The sequence below is a fragment of the Spermophilus citellus genome, assembly GCF_964194105.1.
Source record: "Spermophilus citellus genome assembly, chromosome: 11".
In the NCBI taxonomy this organism is placed as follows: domain Eukaryota; kingdom Metazoa; phylum Chordata; class Mammalia; order Rodentia; family Sciuridae; genus Spermophilus; species Spermophilus citellus.
The window spans coordinates 98,898,233-98,913,837 of NC_138192.1; the positions used below are offsets into that span (position 1 = coordinate 98,898,233).

Here is a 15,605-nt window from a genome sequence, read left to right on the forward strand (position 1 = left end):
TTAAAGTATTAGTTTCAAGGAGACATGCTCCAAAAATGAAGTTAAATGCATCAAAGAACTTACCTCTTGTAAAATTTTTTGTGCATCTTCTTGTGTTTCAAAAGTGACAAAACCATACCTTAAAAAAATTGCATCATTAATAATTATTTTCTTAAAACATTACATTAGTTATATTAAACTTTTTCTTTTTTTCCAGTGCTGGGGACTAAACTCAGTCTTACACATGCTAGGTAAGTGCTCTACCACTGATTACATCCCCAGTCCTGTACCAAAATAATCTTTTTTGTTTGTTTGTTTAAGGATAGGTCACTGTAGGAGTAAGCCTCTTTCTATATTGTAACAGCATAGGAATCTTAGAGGAATCATTCACAACATAAGTCAGGGCACTGAAAGGAAAATAAAAGGAAGAAACCAGGGATCTTGAAACAATTTCACTCCTGAGTTGAAAATTATGAGATTCATGTTCTGGTTTAAAAATTGGAATGTAATGAATTTTGGTCTGAAGAAATAATCTCCTTTAAAGTAGTAGAAGTTTGACTTTCGAGGAATAAAAGTAGAAAAAAACTTAAAAAAATTAAAAATCTAAGCACAATAAAATTTCTTATATTGGTAAAAGATTGTATAAATGTATTAATTATTATTGGCATATATAAACTGATTATACAATTATTAGTATGTTTCCCAAATAGTATCAGTTAAAATGTATACAACCTAGCTTTTATGTCTGTTTTTTCTATACAAGTATAATTCATATAATGTTCAAGATACAAATATGAGTTATGCCATTTCCAAAAAACAAATTAGGTAGGGAAAAAGGAAACAATAAAAGTGTATCTGAAATTTGATATATATACACATAGAGAAGAATGAAATTATGGCATATGCTGGTAAATGGATGGAACTGGAGAATACTGTGCTAAGTGAAGTAATCCAGTGCCCCCAAACCAAAGGCTATTGAATATTCTCTCTGATATGTGGAATGCTAACCCAACAAGGGAGGGTGGGGAGGGGAAATAGGAAAGGCAGTAGAATGAATCGCACATAAATTTCCATCCTTATATTGAATACATGACCAGTGTAGCACCACATCATGTACAATCACAAGAATAGGATCCTAATTAGAATAAGTTATACTCAATGTATGTACAATATGTCAGAATATAGTCTATTGTTATGTATATCTAAAAGGAATAAAAAAACCAAATCTAAGAAAACATAATTTCTATTTAGATAATGCAATTCTTGAGTAGTGCAAAATAGCCTTTAATTTCCTTTTATTTTTAATGATTTATCATATTTAAAGTTCCTTCCTTCCTTCTTTCCTTTCTTTCCCAGGGACTGAAACCAGGGGCACTTAATCACTGAGCCACATCCCCAGCCCTTTTTATATTTTATTTTGAGGCCGAGTCTCACTTAATTGCTTAGGGCTTTGAAAAGTTGCTTAGACTGGTTTTGAATTTATGATCCTCCTGACTTAGCTTCCTGAGTTGCTGGGATTACAGGTATGCACCACTGCACCTGGTAATGTTTCTTTATTAATAAAGGACTTTCTCTTTATCTGTTTGCCCAAACATTAGATAAGAGTTAACTATTTTTACACTATTTTTTTTTGTAGAACATGTACACCATCCAGTGGAAAATGCATAAAACACAGCTTACATTTCCTTGTGCATTATTCAATGATAGAAATTAGATATTAACAAAATAATACAAATTATGATAGCCAAACAAAAAAGGAATAATAATCTCAACTCATCTGAATATTATTTGGCATTATCAGGAAATATTCATCTATTTAAAAATAACCTATAAAGAATAGGATCCCATCTTTTCCAGAATACTCACTTGCCATATGTTGTTTCTCACTAATATTGTTTGTATCTATTTCATTGGTCCTTTTTTTGTGTCTGTAAATATTCATGTCCTGTCCCTCTTTCTATAAAATAAACAGAATCCTTCACTGGTCTCCACTGCCTTCTCTCTTTTATTTTACCTTTGCAGTAAAATTCATTATGTGAATGCACTATGTGAACTACCTTTCCCCTCTCCAAAATTTGGCTTTTGTACACACAGCAATCTACTGAAACAGCTCTACACATTTCCAGACACACTTTATTGCTTTCTTCTCATTTTCAATCTCCTTGATATGACAATTAAAAATCATTCTCATTAAAGTTATATTTCTCATATTAGTTCCCTAATTAGGTCTCTCAGACACAATCTAAAGACATTCCTTGGAGTCAGCTGTTTTTAAATAAAATTTTATAATAATCTAAAGGAGGGAGAAGATTCATTAAGTATCTGATCTTTAAGCTTCTGGTCCCATAGCTACCAATATATTTGGTTCTCAACATTAAGTGCTTGCTGTTTAACACTGAATGGGCCCTCAGTCTACACAACATACGTTCCCAATAAATAAAGGAAAATTATAGTATTCTTTCCCATCCCACTAAAACACACACACACAAGTGTCTAATACACGTAAATAGACTGAAAGGTAGAAGAAAAAGAGAGGGAATGGAATTCTGTTGAAAAAAAAAACTACCACAATAATGGGATAGAGTAAAAAGAGAAGTTTAGTACATTAGACAAAGAGGAATGAAGGGAAATAAGAGGGGATGGGAATAGGAAAGACGGTGGAATAAATCTGACAATTTTCCTATGTACATATCTGAAAAGACCTATGCAAATCCCACCATCATGTATGTCTACAAGAATGGGGACCTAATTAGAATGATATAAATATGCATGTATAATTTTATAAAAACAGATTCTATTGTCATGTATAACTAAAATGAATCAATAAAAAGAAAAAAAGAAAAAATGAAATCAAATTAGTAAAAAAATCTAATAATTCAATAAGAACACAACTGTTAATTCTATATACTATCTGTAATGATACTAACCCTTTGGACACTCCAGCTCTGTCATTTACAATCTTTACTTCTTTTACAGATCCATACTGGGAAAAAAATTTTCTTAAATCATTTTCATTTGTCTAATGGCATAAAAAGAAAACATTAGGAAACCTTTTTAAGTAATAAAAGATGAAACAATTCATATGTTTTGGACACAGAAAAAGTTATAAATAAACAATACTATTGTTAAAGAATGTCTCTCCTTAAAACAGTTCTGAAACTACTATGTCATTAAAATAAATACAAATCCTTTGCTTTATGCAGCAGCTATATTGTTAAACTATTACAAAAACAATTTAAGCTGACTTATTCTAAAGCTTTAAAAAAGGCTCAGTATTTAAAAGAATCTTTAGGTCACTCTTGTTCTCTAGTTGACAAGTTTTGAAAACACAAATTTAGATTAGACATACTATAACCACAGTAAGGACATGTTACTATTGAATCTTGTGGCTCAGGAAGGCTGACAGGTATGACAATAAAACTAAGTAACATTGGCCTATTCCAGTCACTTTATTATTATCAACATAGTCTCCAGGAAAAGTCAGGGGTTAGGAAAGGAATATATTTCCACAATTATTTGAAGTTAATTTGTGATAACAATGGACTAACTATGGGATTTAAATTTATTAGATACTTTATTTGTATTCAACATACATTTCAGTAAATTCAGACATTATGATGGTATTTAAAATAATAACATCATAAGTTAGACTTATAATGTATAAAACATGTACAAAGATGATTTTTACACTGTGGTTTTTAATTTGAAATAGTCTGATAACAGACTTAAAACATATTTTCCTAGATTATTCACACTATATTCACAGTGCTTTCATTTTTCTGGTTTAGCTGCAACTGTCTGCATCCAAGAATAAACATCTCTGGGAGAAATATCTTTATGTATAGGAAAAAGACAGGTCTTAGAGCAGAGTTACACCCTTTGAGTTCTACTGCTATTTCACTACTTAATTATCACTTTTTAATTGGTAACAAAAAGTTTGCTAAACTGGATGATGACAATTATTAAGTTAATCTAAGATTAAGTGAATGTCTTTTATTCTAATAAATACAAAATGAAATTAATGCTAGAATAAGGATTGTTATTAGTGATTAAAAAATTAATTCATACTATTCTCTGGTGGAAGACTCACTATATTCTACTTCTTCATGAGAGGATAAGGACAGAAAGACACAATGATTAAACACTAAGAAGACTCAGATTTAAAAAAAAAAAACAAAACTATATTATAAAACCCCATTTCTTTATCCCAACCTTTATTTTAGGTTCCTCAGCAACCTCCTAGACTTCAATCTGTTGCAGATAACTTTCTGTGATAGAATTTAGGATTTGATAACAAAAAAAGGCCTATACTGTCAGAAAAATGCATAACAATAATAATTATTTAAATCAGGTAATCAGCCATTTCACTTACAGTAGCAGAGTTGTGAGGTAATTTTTAGCACCTCCATATGGGAGGTGATAACACCTATAAGAAAGGCATGCATGAATGTTTTAAGTTGAATATCCCTTATTTCCAAATGGATACATGAAAGTATTTCTAAGTTTCTCAGTAGGCTTCTAAAAATAAGAGTTTAAAAAAGTCTGAGACGCTGGCCACTATAGTAAACTATATATTTGAGGGCATTTATCTATGGTTTTGAAAGATATTAGGGAAACACTATGCAAGGAACCATAGCAGTTACCTTAAAGCTAAGGCTTCACTGTAACAGTGGCCTCCAAAGTTCATATTGTTGGGTTTCAGTTAACTTAGAATAACCTGACTATACAAATGTTTATTTATTAATGACTTACTTTAAAAATAAACTATGATGCTGTAATATAAATGAATTCTGAACTGAGTATTTCTGGTCAGTCATTAATATTTTCCAGACAGAGAAAGTCTTTAAACATTTAATGGGCTAGAGACATAGCTTAAGGGTACAGCACTTGCTTAGCATGTGCAAAAGTTCAGTCCCCAGTACTAAAAAACCAGCATCAATAATAACAATGGCAAAACTTTTCTTCTTTATTTTTTGCAGCACTGGGTATCAAACCCAGGGCCTCATGAATACTAGGCAGGCTTTATCTCCAGCCCTTTTTATTTTTAATGAAAAGTATACTTAAGACTCATTATTTTGGCAGATACCCTGTGACATTTTTCTTAAGCAGGAAAAAAAAAATAAATTGTGACAGATTGATTATGCAGAAATAATGTTATAAATGTCAAATATCACATTTAATGGCCAAAAGGATTTTGTCAAAGAGACATTCTCTATGTCATATGACATTACCTATGTCATATGTAATATAGAAACTTAGAAATACTTCCATGTATCCATTTGGAAGTAAGGGATATTCAACTTAAAACATTCATGCAGGCCTTTCTTTTCCTTTTTTTTTAATTTAATTTTTTTTATTGGTTGTTCACAACATTACAAAGCTCTTGACATATCATATTTCATACATTAGATTGAAGTGGGTTATGAACTCCCAATTTTACCCCAAATGCAGATTGCAGAATCACGTCGGTTACACATCCACAATTTTACATAATGCCCTATTAGTAATTGTTGTATTCTGCTACCTTTCCTATCCCCTACTATCCCCCCTCCCCTTCCCTCACATCTTCTCTCTCTACCCCATCTACTGTAATTCATTTCTCTCCTTGTTAATTTTCCCATTCCCCTCACAACCTCTTATATGTAATTTTGTATAGCAATGAGGGTCTCCCTTCATTTCCATGCAATTTCCCTTTTCTCTCTCTTTCCCTCCCATCTCATAGGTGTTTATCACCTCCCATATGGAGGTGCTAAAAATTATCTCTCAACTCTGCTACTGTAAGTGAAATGGCTGTTTACTTGATTTAAGTAATTATTATTGTTATGCATTTTTCTGACAGTATAGGCCTTTTTTTGTTATCAAATCCTAAATTCTATCACAGAAAGTTATCTGCAACAGATTGAAGTCTGGGAGGTTGCTGAGGAACCTGAAATAAGGTTGGGATAAAGAAATGGGGTTTTATATATAACACAGTTTTTTAAAAAAATGTGAGTCTTTTGAAAATTATAATCACCCATTATTTTGAAAATTGGAGTATTATGCAAGAAAGTATATTAGTGTGCTTTGATGACATGAACAAAATGGGGTTTGAGTCAGAAAAGCAGATGCTAGTTTTATTTTGTCACCATATAGACAGGAGACTATAGCCAGGTGAATGAGCCTCAATTCTCTTTTATGTGGAACTGGGAAATTATACATGTTCATTTAACTTACATAATTATCAAAAATTTTTATATTAAGATGACCTGAAACCTGCTAATCAATATCAAGTAAATATAGTATGCTGCATGCATAAAAGGTACCTTAAAGTCAATTCCTCCTACAAAGATGCGATTAGGGATCACAGTTCCATATCTTGGGGCACTTGTTGGGTTATTCAAAGGCACAGGTGACACAGGATTAGGGGATGGAGATAATGAATCTGTTTGCGTCTGATTTGATGTTTGCTGTAAAATAAAATTCTTTTAAACTTTTAGCACTAGATATAAGTTCCAATGCAGATTGTAAACATTTTTCAAAAGATGTCATTTAGGCAAAATGTAGTATTTTACATTTCACTTTTATTCTAATATTATGAAGATTATAATTAAGAGGTAATAGCTTTTAGGGCCAACAAATAATAAAGAAAACTAAGAATCTACTACAGACAAGTTCTTAACTATTAAATATGCTATTTAAATATACTTTCTAGTAATTATCATTAAATACATTATTTAATTATCAAGGAAGACTAGTAAACTCTTAAAGAAGTTAAAGAAAGAAAAAAGCAGCCCTAGACAGATGGTAGCTGGCCTGGCACTAACTGCTAGGCTATGGTGTGTTATATTATGGTGTGTTGTATTATTAATGGAACACCAACATCATAGATCACTCTTTCTGATGTATCAAGATAAAAACTAGACCACTCCATAATCAGGTCTGTACACTGACAAAACAAAAGCATTTCCAAAATCAGAAGAATGACCAAACATCCCTCTATCCTAGCTGATTTGAGTGATTGTTCCTTGTTTATCAATCATAGCTTGAGCCTTGATTTTTTAGATAAGAATTAACATATTCAATCATAGAAATACCCTCACTTCTTGACAACTTGCACTCAAAGATAGAGTCCTTCTTCTTGAACCCCTAAAAATTGCCCACTGAGCGCTCCCATGCTGTACTTTCTTCCTTCTTCCAATGAGTTAATAGATCCAACTTTATTAAATTATAGGTGTATTCCTGGTGGTCTTTGGCTAAAGGGCCTTGAGAAGTTAATAAACTCTGACATTCAAGTTCACCATTTTCAGCCTGAAAAATCAAAAATTTAAATGTACTTGTGTATTAGAAGATTGAACTGATTTTGTAAAAAAAAAAAAAAGGAAATTACATACTTATAACTCATGGGGTTAATTAATACCAAGGAATTAATCTTAGTACATATGCATATTTTCACAATTCTAAGTTAGAGGACCTAATTTAAATTTAATAGATACACATCAATGTATGAGCCTTTGCACAATGGTAAGCTAATAGACTTGTATGGTACAACTGAAAAAAAATGACTTGAGAATATAATTTTGAAGAAAATCTTATTAAAAACTTGCTAATTATTTTCCATTTAGGAGTAGTCTAACATACTAAATGAGTGCTTCAAAAAGACTCAAGTTTATAATTCCAATTCTCTGAGAAACAAATACATGAAAACAAATTTCCAACTTAGGTAGTAGATTTTTTCTTTTTCACTTCATTGACCAATAAAAACCATAATCCCTAAATTAATTTCTACAAGATGTAGAGAGAAGTAATTAAGCCAGTGTGGCCGGTGGGCTATAGGGTAAACCTTATGGACCCATCTTTCCCATTCAGTCTTAAAGAGGAAAAAGATATAATCCCTAAGTTCATAAACACCTTTTAAAACAAACAACAGACTGCATTACATTTAACAATTACTATGTTTAATTTCAATGGGAATGCAATCTTAGCTTCCTCTCTGAGCAGTTGGAGGTTATTTATAACATTAGTCACTTTACTCAGTAGGATATAGTATTCAGAATGGATGATTTTGTGATGCATAATTTTACTTTTCCCAGACAACCTAACAGTTATAGTAGATACAACCTTGTCTCTCAACCGATTTGTTTACTGTGTAGAAATTACTTATTTGTTAAATTAAAAAAAATCAGTTTTCACAAAATTCTCTTCCTAAAAACAAAGAGTTCAATGGGTGAATCATTTGTTTACAAGTTTAAGTAAATAAAACTTCATTATTTTTCAGATAGAGGAATGAAATGAACAAAAATGAACAGACCTCCTTATTTCTGATCTTAAGAAACAAAAGCATACTCATTGAGGAAAGAAAAACATTAACTTTTTACAACTCAATTCATTTCATTCTCCAGTCTTTAAGGCTCCATGCGTTCCAACTGCCTATTTTTTCTTCTTACCACTGAACATTTTCTAACACACCAAATAATTTACTTATTAATTTTATTGTCTCTTGCCACCGTAATGTAATATTCACGAGGACAGGGGGCCTGTATTTTTCTTTTCTCTTCTGGGCGGCATCGAAAATAGTGACATTACATAGCAGGAGAGATCTGCTGGCGATACGTAGATCTCTCATTTGGATGAGAGCTAAAGAATACGAATAATATCCTAGAAAATATTTTAATCTTAGCAGTAACAAGGCTCAGGTAGAGGCAACGTCTAAATTCTTCGGGGATTAGCAATGAATTAAACAACAAAGCCTCGAATTCCGCTGGCAACAATTTTGCAAGTGTATGAAAGCAGCCAAGAGAGGCTGCTATTGAGTTAGAAGGGAAGGTCCCCGCTTCGTAAATCTCCTAGCCCTAAAGGGTTTATTAAAATTCTCCAAAGTTATGTGCCCTCACTGCCTTCTGGCCTTGAAAATTAACCTTGAAATCTATCACCTCCTCTGCACAGACAAGAGGAAGAGGGCGGGCTAACCGTCGCAATCACGGCCTCGGTGCTCCTTCCCCTCCGAGGCCAGCAGGTGGAGGCGCTGGGGGATAGGGCCGCAGCGACAACTTCCTCGGGTTCTCTCAGGTCATCGTGGACTTGGGTACTGCCACGAGGATCCACCCCCTCCCCACCAAAGTGCGGGAGGGAAAAGAAGGCTAACCAGCGAGAAATTTTGCCGGGCAAACCCGCCAGCAGCAGTGGCGGGAACCCTCAACGGCACCGACACCGCCGCCGGCCTCGTGTGCCAGCAGGCCTCTGCCCTCACGCGGTGCGTGCTGATTGGCTGCCAGCTGGGCGCGGGGCGGGGCGCGGCGGCACGTTACCGCTGCCCTTCAGGCCTGCGGGAGGTCCGCCCGACTCCCAGCCTGTGGCCTCGCGTCTCCCGCCCGGCTTCCCGAGTCTGACAGGGCCAGGACGTGCACCCCATTCCAGACTTCCTGTTTCAGCCTGGGCCATTGCATCCTCCCAGGTCTCTCGGGATTTACAGGCCCCACTGACCAGTCAGGGAGTGAAGGCGTCGACTGCCTGGCAGCAAGCCATGGGCGGCTAGGCAGAGTCCCGCAGAAGCGAGCGTCAAAGGCGCAGCCCAGCGCAGTTTCGGCGGGAAAGTGTTTTTAATCTGCCGAGACTCCGCCAGGTGCATACAGGGCTCAGCCCCTCGCGGCCTCCCTTCCATTTCTGAGGCTCCCCCAGTCGGCGTGCCCGCCCGCACCCCGCCCAGGCCCTGTGGACCCTGTGGACCCTCGCCATCACCCCACAAGGCCTGCAGGCGGGCGGCTCTTCGCAGCACTCAGTGGGGCACCCGGGCCATGTTTCTTACCAAAGAGCGAGCGTTTATGCTGTCAAGTGCGCCCCTCCAGACCCTCAGATACAGGGCCGACGGGGCTCCCTTTCCCCGCCACCAGGGCCCCGGTCGGTCGCCGTACTCACCGCCCCGGACTCGGTCTCCATCTTCCCCTTCGCTCTTCAAAGACGGGCTAAAGGCGTAGAAACCTAAAGTTTGAAGGCACCTTCACACCAAGGAAGCCACGCCACGTTTTCCCTCTGGGACTCTCCCCCTGGCGGCGACGACGGCGGTGGCAGATGTAGGGGCGCAGGCTCGGACCCGGGGCCTGAACCTGCCACCTGGGGGGATGGGGAGGGGCTGGCGGCGTCGCCTCCGGCAGCAGGCCTCAGTGCGGGCGGGCGCTGCAAGCCCGGGAGGGGCGCGGGCGGGCGGACGAGTATCGGCGAGGTCTCCAAGGCGGCACCACTCAGGGGTAGGGCGCGCAACAAGTTGAGGCGGGAGTGGGATATGCGGATCGAGGGCTCGGTTATGGAACCGCTCTCGTTGGCTTTCGGAAGGTTGGGGAAGAAAGAGCGAACGGTAATGCAAAGCTCCATGCACCGCACGCTTTTCACTGTCCTCCACTGGTGCGTTTTGAGAGGTTGAGGTGACTTCAAGGCTTTATTAAGGCGCAAGAAGCCAGAAGGGGAGACTTCTGAAGGCTGGTGCGAGGCGAGGGAGACACTTTTCAGAATCAAACTCTGACCCCCGAGCCTGACGCGCCAAACTCGGGGACTCCGGAGAAGTCGCAGACGCCACGCTGCACCTGTTGTCGCCGTCACTCATCCCCGCCGGGCGGGCGGGGCGGCGCGGGCGGCTTGGTTGGGACCTGCCGCGCAGCCGGGTCCGGGCTAGGGCGCCAGTCCCGGGCCCACGCCCAGTCGCTTCCTTGGGCCGCTACTGAGCTCAGCGCCGCGGAGCAGTGGCGTCCTCGGGAGCGGGTCGGTGAGGAAGCCACGCGCGTTGAGTTGCTGCCCTGCAGCAGAGGCTCCAACCTCCCGTGGCTTTGGGATTTCCTTTGAAAGACGGCTTTGCAAAGAATATTTCTAAAAGGTAGCTGAGATTATATGTATCTTCAAGTGGCAAATTATTAGATAAATTTATGTAATAAGGGTTCTCAATTATTACAACCGATCATCAAGAAATTTGTTTAAGGCTTAATGCTTTAAATCACTTCATTCCCACAGCAACCCGCCAGACAGATACACCCATTATAATATTACAGGTGAGTAAACAGAGACCTGGAGGGTGAGTAATTTGGTAAAGGTCTAAATCTATAGGAGATTTAACCCTGGGTCTCTAACCCTGCTCTTGATCTTAATGGTTTTGCCACGATTAAAGCATCAGCAGAAACATAAACATCTGTTTAAAAGTTGTATAAATGGTAACTTTGGCAATCTCTATTGTAAAGTTAGATTTCGTGTTGTTTTATTTTCAAGATGGGTTAAAAATTCATATTATTTACCCAAAATAAAATGGGAAACAATTTTTGTTCATTTTAGATCAAGCAACCTAAAAGTTGTGTTTTATTTATATATATATATATATATATATATAACTCATTTTTCTCAGGTTTTGGTTTCTGTGGAAACAATATAGAAACATCAGATAAAATTTCATTCTGGAGCATAATAAATTTACTGTTCAATACAATTAGGTGTTCTTTGGACATTTTTTCTAGTTTTAATAATGATGGATTTGAGCAGATATTACTATATGAATTTATGTTGAAGTCTTTATTTTCTGACTAAAAACACTTATTTTTCAAGACTGTATCCTTTAAAAATAATTTATTCACCATAGTAGGTGTTTAGTCTGATGCAAATTAACAAAATTCAGGGAACAAAGAGTGTATTCCATGACCTCCTTGGGTGTTAGGGGGATATATTGTATGACAGTATGCTAATTTTCTGTTTTACCCCCCTCCTCCTTTTTTTTTTTGGTACTGAGGATTGAACCCAGGGTGCTTAACCACTGAGCCACATCCCCAGCCCTTTTTTGTGTTTTATTTAGAGACAGAGTCCTGCTGAGTTGCTAAGGGCCTTGCAAAATTGCTGAGGCTGGTTTTGAACTCTGGATCCTCCTTCCTCAGCCTCCCGGGCCACTGAGGTTACAAGCATGTGCCACTGCACCCAGCTTCTGCCTACCTTTAAATTCTTACACCAAGAGGAAGCTCTGATTTAAAAATTGGATAAATCACATAAAATTTTACAACTCAATCCAATTTAGTAGACATCTATAGAACTGTTATTTTGCTCAGTACATAGTGGAATATACTATGGGAGACACGAAATGAAGATCAAACTCTGTTCTCAAGGCATTTTAAATATAGAAGGGCCAGGCTTGATGGTAGATGTCGCTAGTCCCAGTTGCTCAGGAGATTGAGGCAGGAAGATCACTTGATACTGTGAGTTCAAGGGTAGCCTGGGCAACATGGTGAGACCTTGTCTTGGAAAAAAAAAAAAAGATGAGGGGAGAAAAGACTTCTCAAAATAGTAATTATATCTGAATATGCATATAATAAATAGAATACAATCAGAATAAAATTAATGATATATAAACTATGGTTGGAGGAATCTGGGCCCACAGAGGAAGGTATTATGGTACATTGTGGCCAATGCTGGGTAAGAGCACTATCAAAGTTTTTCTGGTGTAAGCAGAAAAACTGGAGGAAAGGTATTAAGATTCTATCGTGTAACCAACACTGTGTTAGACTCATTCTTTTAAAATCTCTTTTTCTCTCTTTCACTGTCTATTCTTTTTTCTTACTTGAAATTTGAACCTTTGAGAGGTAAAAGTGACCCTGACCACATTAATAGTGACTATTGGATACAGTTTTCAAAACTTAATTCTGTTTAACTCCAGTACTCACGCACAGTGTACTCTGTTGTTACTTACACTATGGCAATAAGGAGTTTGTTCTGGAGACCTTTGCAAATTAGGGTCATTAGATTACTGAACTATAAAGTTACGTAATCAGAGCCAAAATTTAGGAAGATAGATCAGAAGAGGTTTTGAGGGATAGCAGGGGAAACACTTGAATTAGGAGAAGAAAATGGCTCAAGTGCTTTCAACAGAGGTGACAGGAGTGAGAATAAAATGCTCAAAGGGTTAAGGAGATACCAGTGAGGACTGAGGCTATTGGTCATGGGTAATGATGGAGAGTTATTGGTAAGGATCATTTAGAAGCCTCAGTTTTAGATATTGGAGATGCCATTTACAAAGGTAATATAAACAAGTGGCAAGCCTAAACATCTCATTTCTGCTAGTATCCCAGTGATTCTCATCTTTTATCCTTTAGTGTATTCAGAGGATAGTTTTGTGTCTTAGTTTATTTTCTGGTCCCAGTAACTGAGCACTACAGATTGGGTAAATTTGTAAAGAAAAGGGATTTCTTTTGGCTAATAGCTCTGGAGGTCCAAGGTTGAGGGGCCACATATGGTGAATGCCATCTTGCTGGTAGAGTCTTGAGATGGTGTGAGACATTCCATGGCAAGAGGCATAGAGTGAAGGTGTGTGTCTCTTCTGACACTCTCCCTCTTTGTGTAGAGCCATCCATATTAAATCATGTGGGTCTACTTCATCTAATTCTAATTGCCTCCCAAAGGCCCTTCCTCTAAATACCATGGTTGGATTAAGTTTCCACTCTTAATAGCTCACAATGGGGATTCATTTTCAACACATACGTTTTTTTGGGACACACTCAAACCATATCCAAACCATAACCCTTTTTATATCCCCCCCAAGATTTACCCAAACCTGTCCTCCTTTTTTGCTTATCTTCTCTTGCTGAGAGTTTCCCTCTTCTTGCTTCCTGAGTTTTCTAGCTTCAGATTCTAATGACTAATCTACTTTAAGTTCTCCTTTTCTTGATAACCATTTTGATGTGCTTCCTAGCTTATAAAACTAGATAACCCCTGCATAGGTCTTTTGGGCCAATCTGTGTGCTGTGGCATGGAATATAGCAATGATTAAGGTCTGGTTCTTGTTTGGGTAGCAAGTCCTGGTAGCAGCCTGTGATCTAGTGGGAGAAGCAGCTAGTGGAAGAAAGTTTATATACTTACTGTCCAAAGCACAGAAGAAATTGCCAGGTGCAGAGACAGGCCAGACCAGGGAGTGGTTTAACTTGGTAGATAAAACAACACAAAAAGGCAAGTTTAGAAGATGCCTCGGCTTCTATTTTATTTATTTCTTGTTCCCAGGTCTGTTAACCAATTGCTTCGTTTGGGGGGAATTTCTAGGGGTTTTCTTTTTCTCTGTAATGGTTGAATGTTTGAAACAGGAGAGATGAGAGATAATATTTAAAAAATATGCCTTAAGGAGGCAAAAAGTTCAGCTCAGATCTCTTTTTCTCTATCAGGAATATAATACTTAGACTTGGAGAGGATGTTGTAGAGATGGCCTACACTAGAGCAATATCTCATTTGTTGGACATTTTCCTATAAAATTAATTTACTTGTATATTTATACTGTTTACCATGAACAACTACTAAAACACAGGCTATATGATATAGAACCTGCTGCGTAGTATAAGGTAGGAACTCAATAAATATTTGTAGAATAAATGAACAGCTAATCCTCATCCCACCCTGCACTTTATCCTACCCCTACCATTTGACTCTTTAAACACTTGTATCATTTATCGGTAAACTGAGTAAAGTGGAGTCAGATATCTACTTTCTTATCTGTAACTCCCAGAAGTTAATTAAAGGTATATTTAACTATAAAGGAAAGTTTTTGTTATGAGGTTTATAAGAGGTGGCTTTTTTTATAAAGTAAAACCTGTGAGACTAAAGAACTTCAGAGAGTCCAGGTATGGCTATACCATAGCTGTCCTTCTAGATCACTATAATATTCTTTTCAACTAAGGGTGAAGAACAGTTAATCATTGCCAGAGAGCCTTTTTCTTTATTTTTTCCCCAATTAATGTGTAAATTTTTAATTTTAATTGATTTCTCCAGATTGATGCTCTCTTAGTGGTTTATATGAATATAAATTCTTTTTCATTCTTACACTTTGAGTTCTGACTCTGAAACTCTGATAGCCTGGTAGTGGGCGAATCTGAAAAACTCACTGGTTACTTAGTGCTCTAACCACTCTGATGTTCAGTATTTCTTTTTTTTTAATTGGCAAATAATAATTTTATATATTTGTGGTATACAATGTGAAGTTTTGATATGTGTGTATATTCTGAAATTATTAAATCAAGAAAATTAACATATCTATCACTTCTATGTATATGTGTATGTATATATACATATACATACACATATATACATACATACAGATATATATTTATTTTGTGGTGAGAAGAGTTAAAATGTACTCTTATCAACTTTGAAATTACAACATTGTTATAACTGTAGTGACCTGTCTAACTAAAACTTTGTACCCTTTGACCAACATCTTCCCTTTTCCCAATCTCCGTACCAGCTTCTGATATGGGTTTCTATGAATTTAACTCATTTAGATTCCACATGCTAGTGAGGTCATGCAATACTTTTCTTTCTGTGTATGGTTTATTTCAGTTAGCATAATGTCCTTCAGGTTCATCCATGTTGTCAAGAATGACAATATTTCCTTCTTTTTAAAGGCTGAATAGCATTCATTGTGTGTGTTTGTGTGTGTGTGTGTGTATGCGCGCGCACTATATTTATTCATTGACATTTAGGGTGCTTCCATATCTTGGCTATTGAGAATAACTCTGCAGTGAACATGGGAGTGCAGATATTTCTTTGACACATTGATTTCACTTCTTTTGATTATATCCAGAAGTGGAATTTCTGGATCATGTGGTAATTCTGTTTTTAAGTTTTTGAGAAACATCCATACTTTTTAC

At 37.1% G+C, this 15,605-nt stretch overlaps 2 protein-coding genes across 10 annotated transcripts in view; one reads left to right on the forward strand and one right to left on the reverse strand.

Annotated features, from left to right (window-relative positions):
- BOLL (boule homolog, RNA binding protein) overlaps positions 1-10,406 on the reverse strand; it is a 65,485-nt gene extending 55,079 nt beyond the window's left edge. For 6 of the 7 annotated variants that reach the window (XR_014018036.1, XR_014018037.1, XR_014018039.1 and 3 more), the window contains exons 1-4: positions 9,871-10,406; positions 6,282-6,425; positions 2,907-2,998; positions 64-118 (exon numbers count right to left, since the gene is read on the reverse strand). Coding sequence is in view for 3 of the 7 variants with exons in the window: in XM_081261566.1 (XP_081117692.1) it covers positions 64-118; positions 2,907-2,998; positions 6,282-6,425; positions 9,871-9,891 (312 nt within the window). In the remaining 4 variants the exon portion in view is untranslated. The remainder of the gene's footprint in view (positions 1-63; positions 119-2,906; positions 2,999-6,281; positions 6,426-9,870) is intronic. The other variant, XR_014018038.1, reaches the window with a different exon arrangement.
- A 176-nt stretch (positions 10,407-10,582) lies between these two features.
- The window catches only part of PLCL1 (phospholipase C like 1 (inactive)), a 371,310-nt gene continuing 366,287 nt past the window's right edge, over positions 10,583-15,605 (forward strand). Inside the window, exons 1-2 of one of the 3 annotated variants that reach the window (XM_081261524.1) lie at positions 10,583-10,819; positions 10,954-10,991. The gene's annotated coding sequence lies outside the window, so the exon portion shown is untranslated. The remainder of the gene's footprint in view (positions 10,820-10,953; positions 10,992-15,605) is intronic. The other 2 variants (XM_081261526.1, XM_081261525.1) reach the window with 2 other exon arrangements.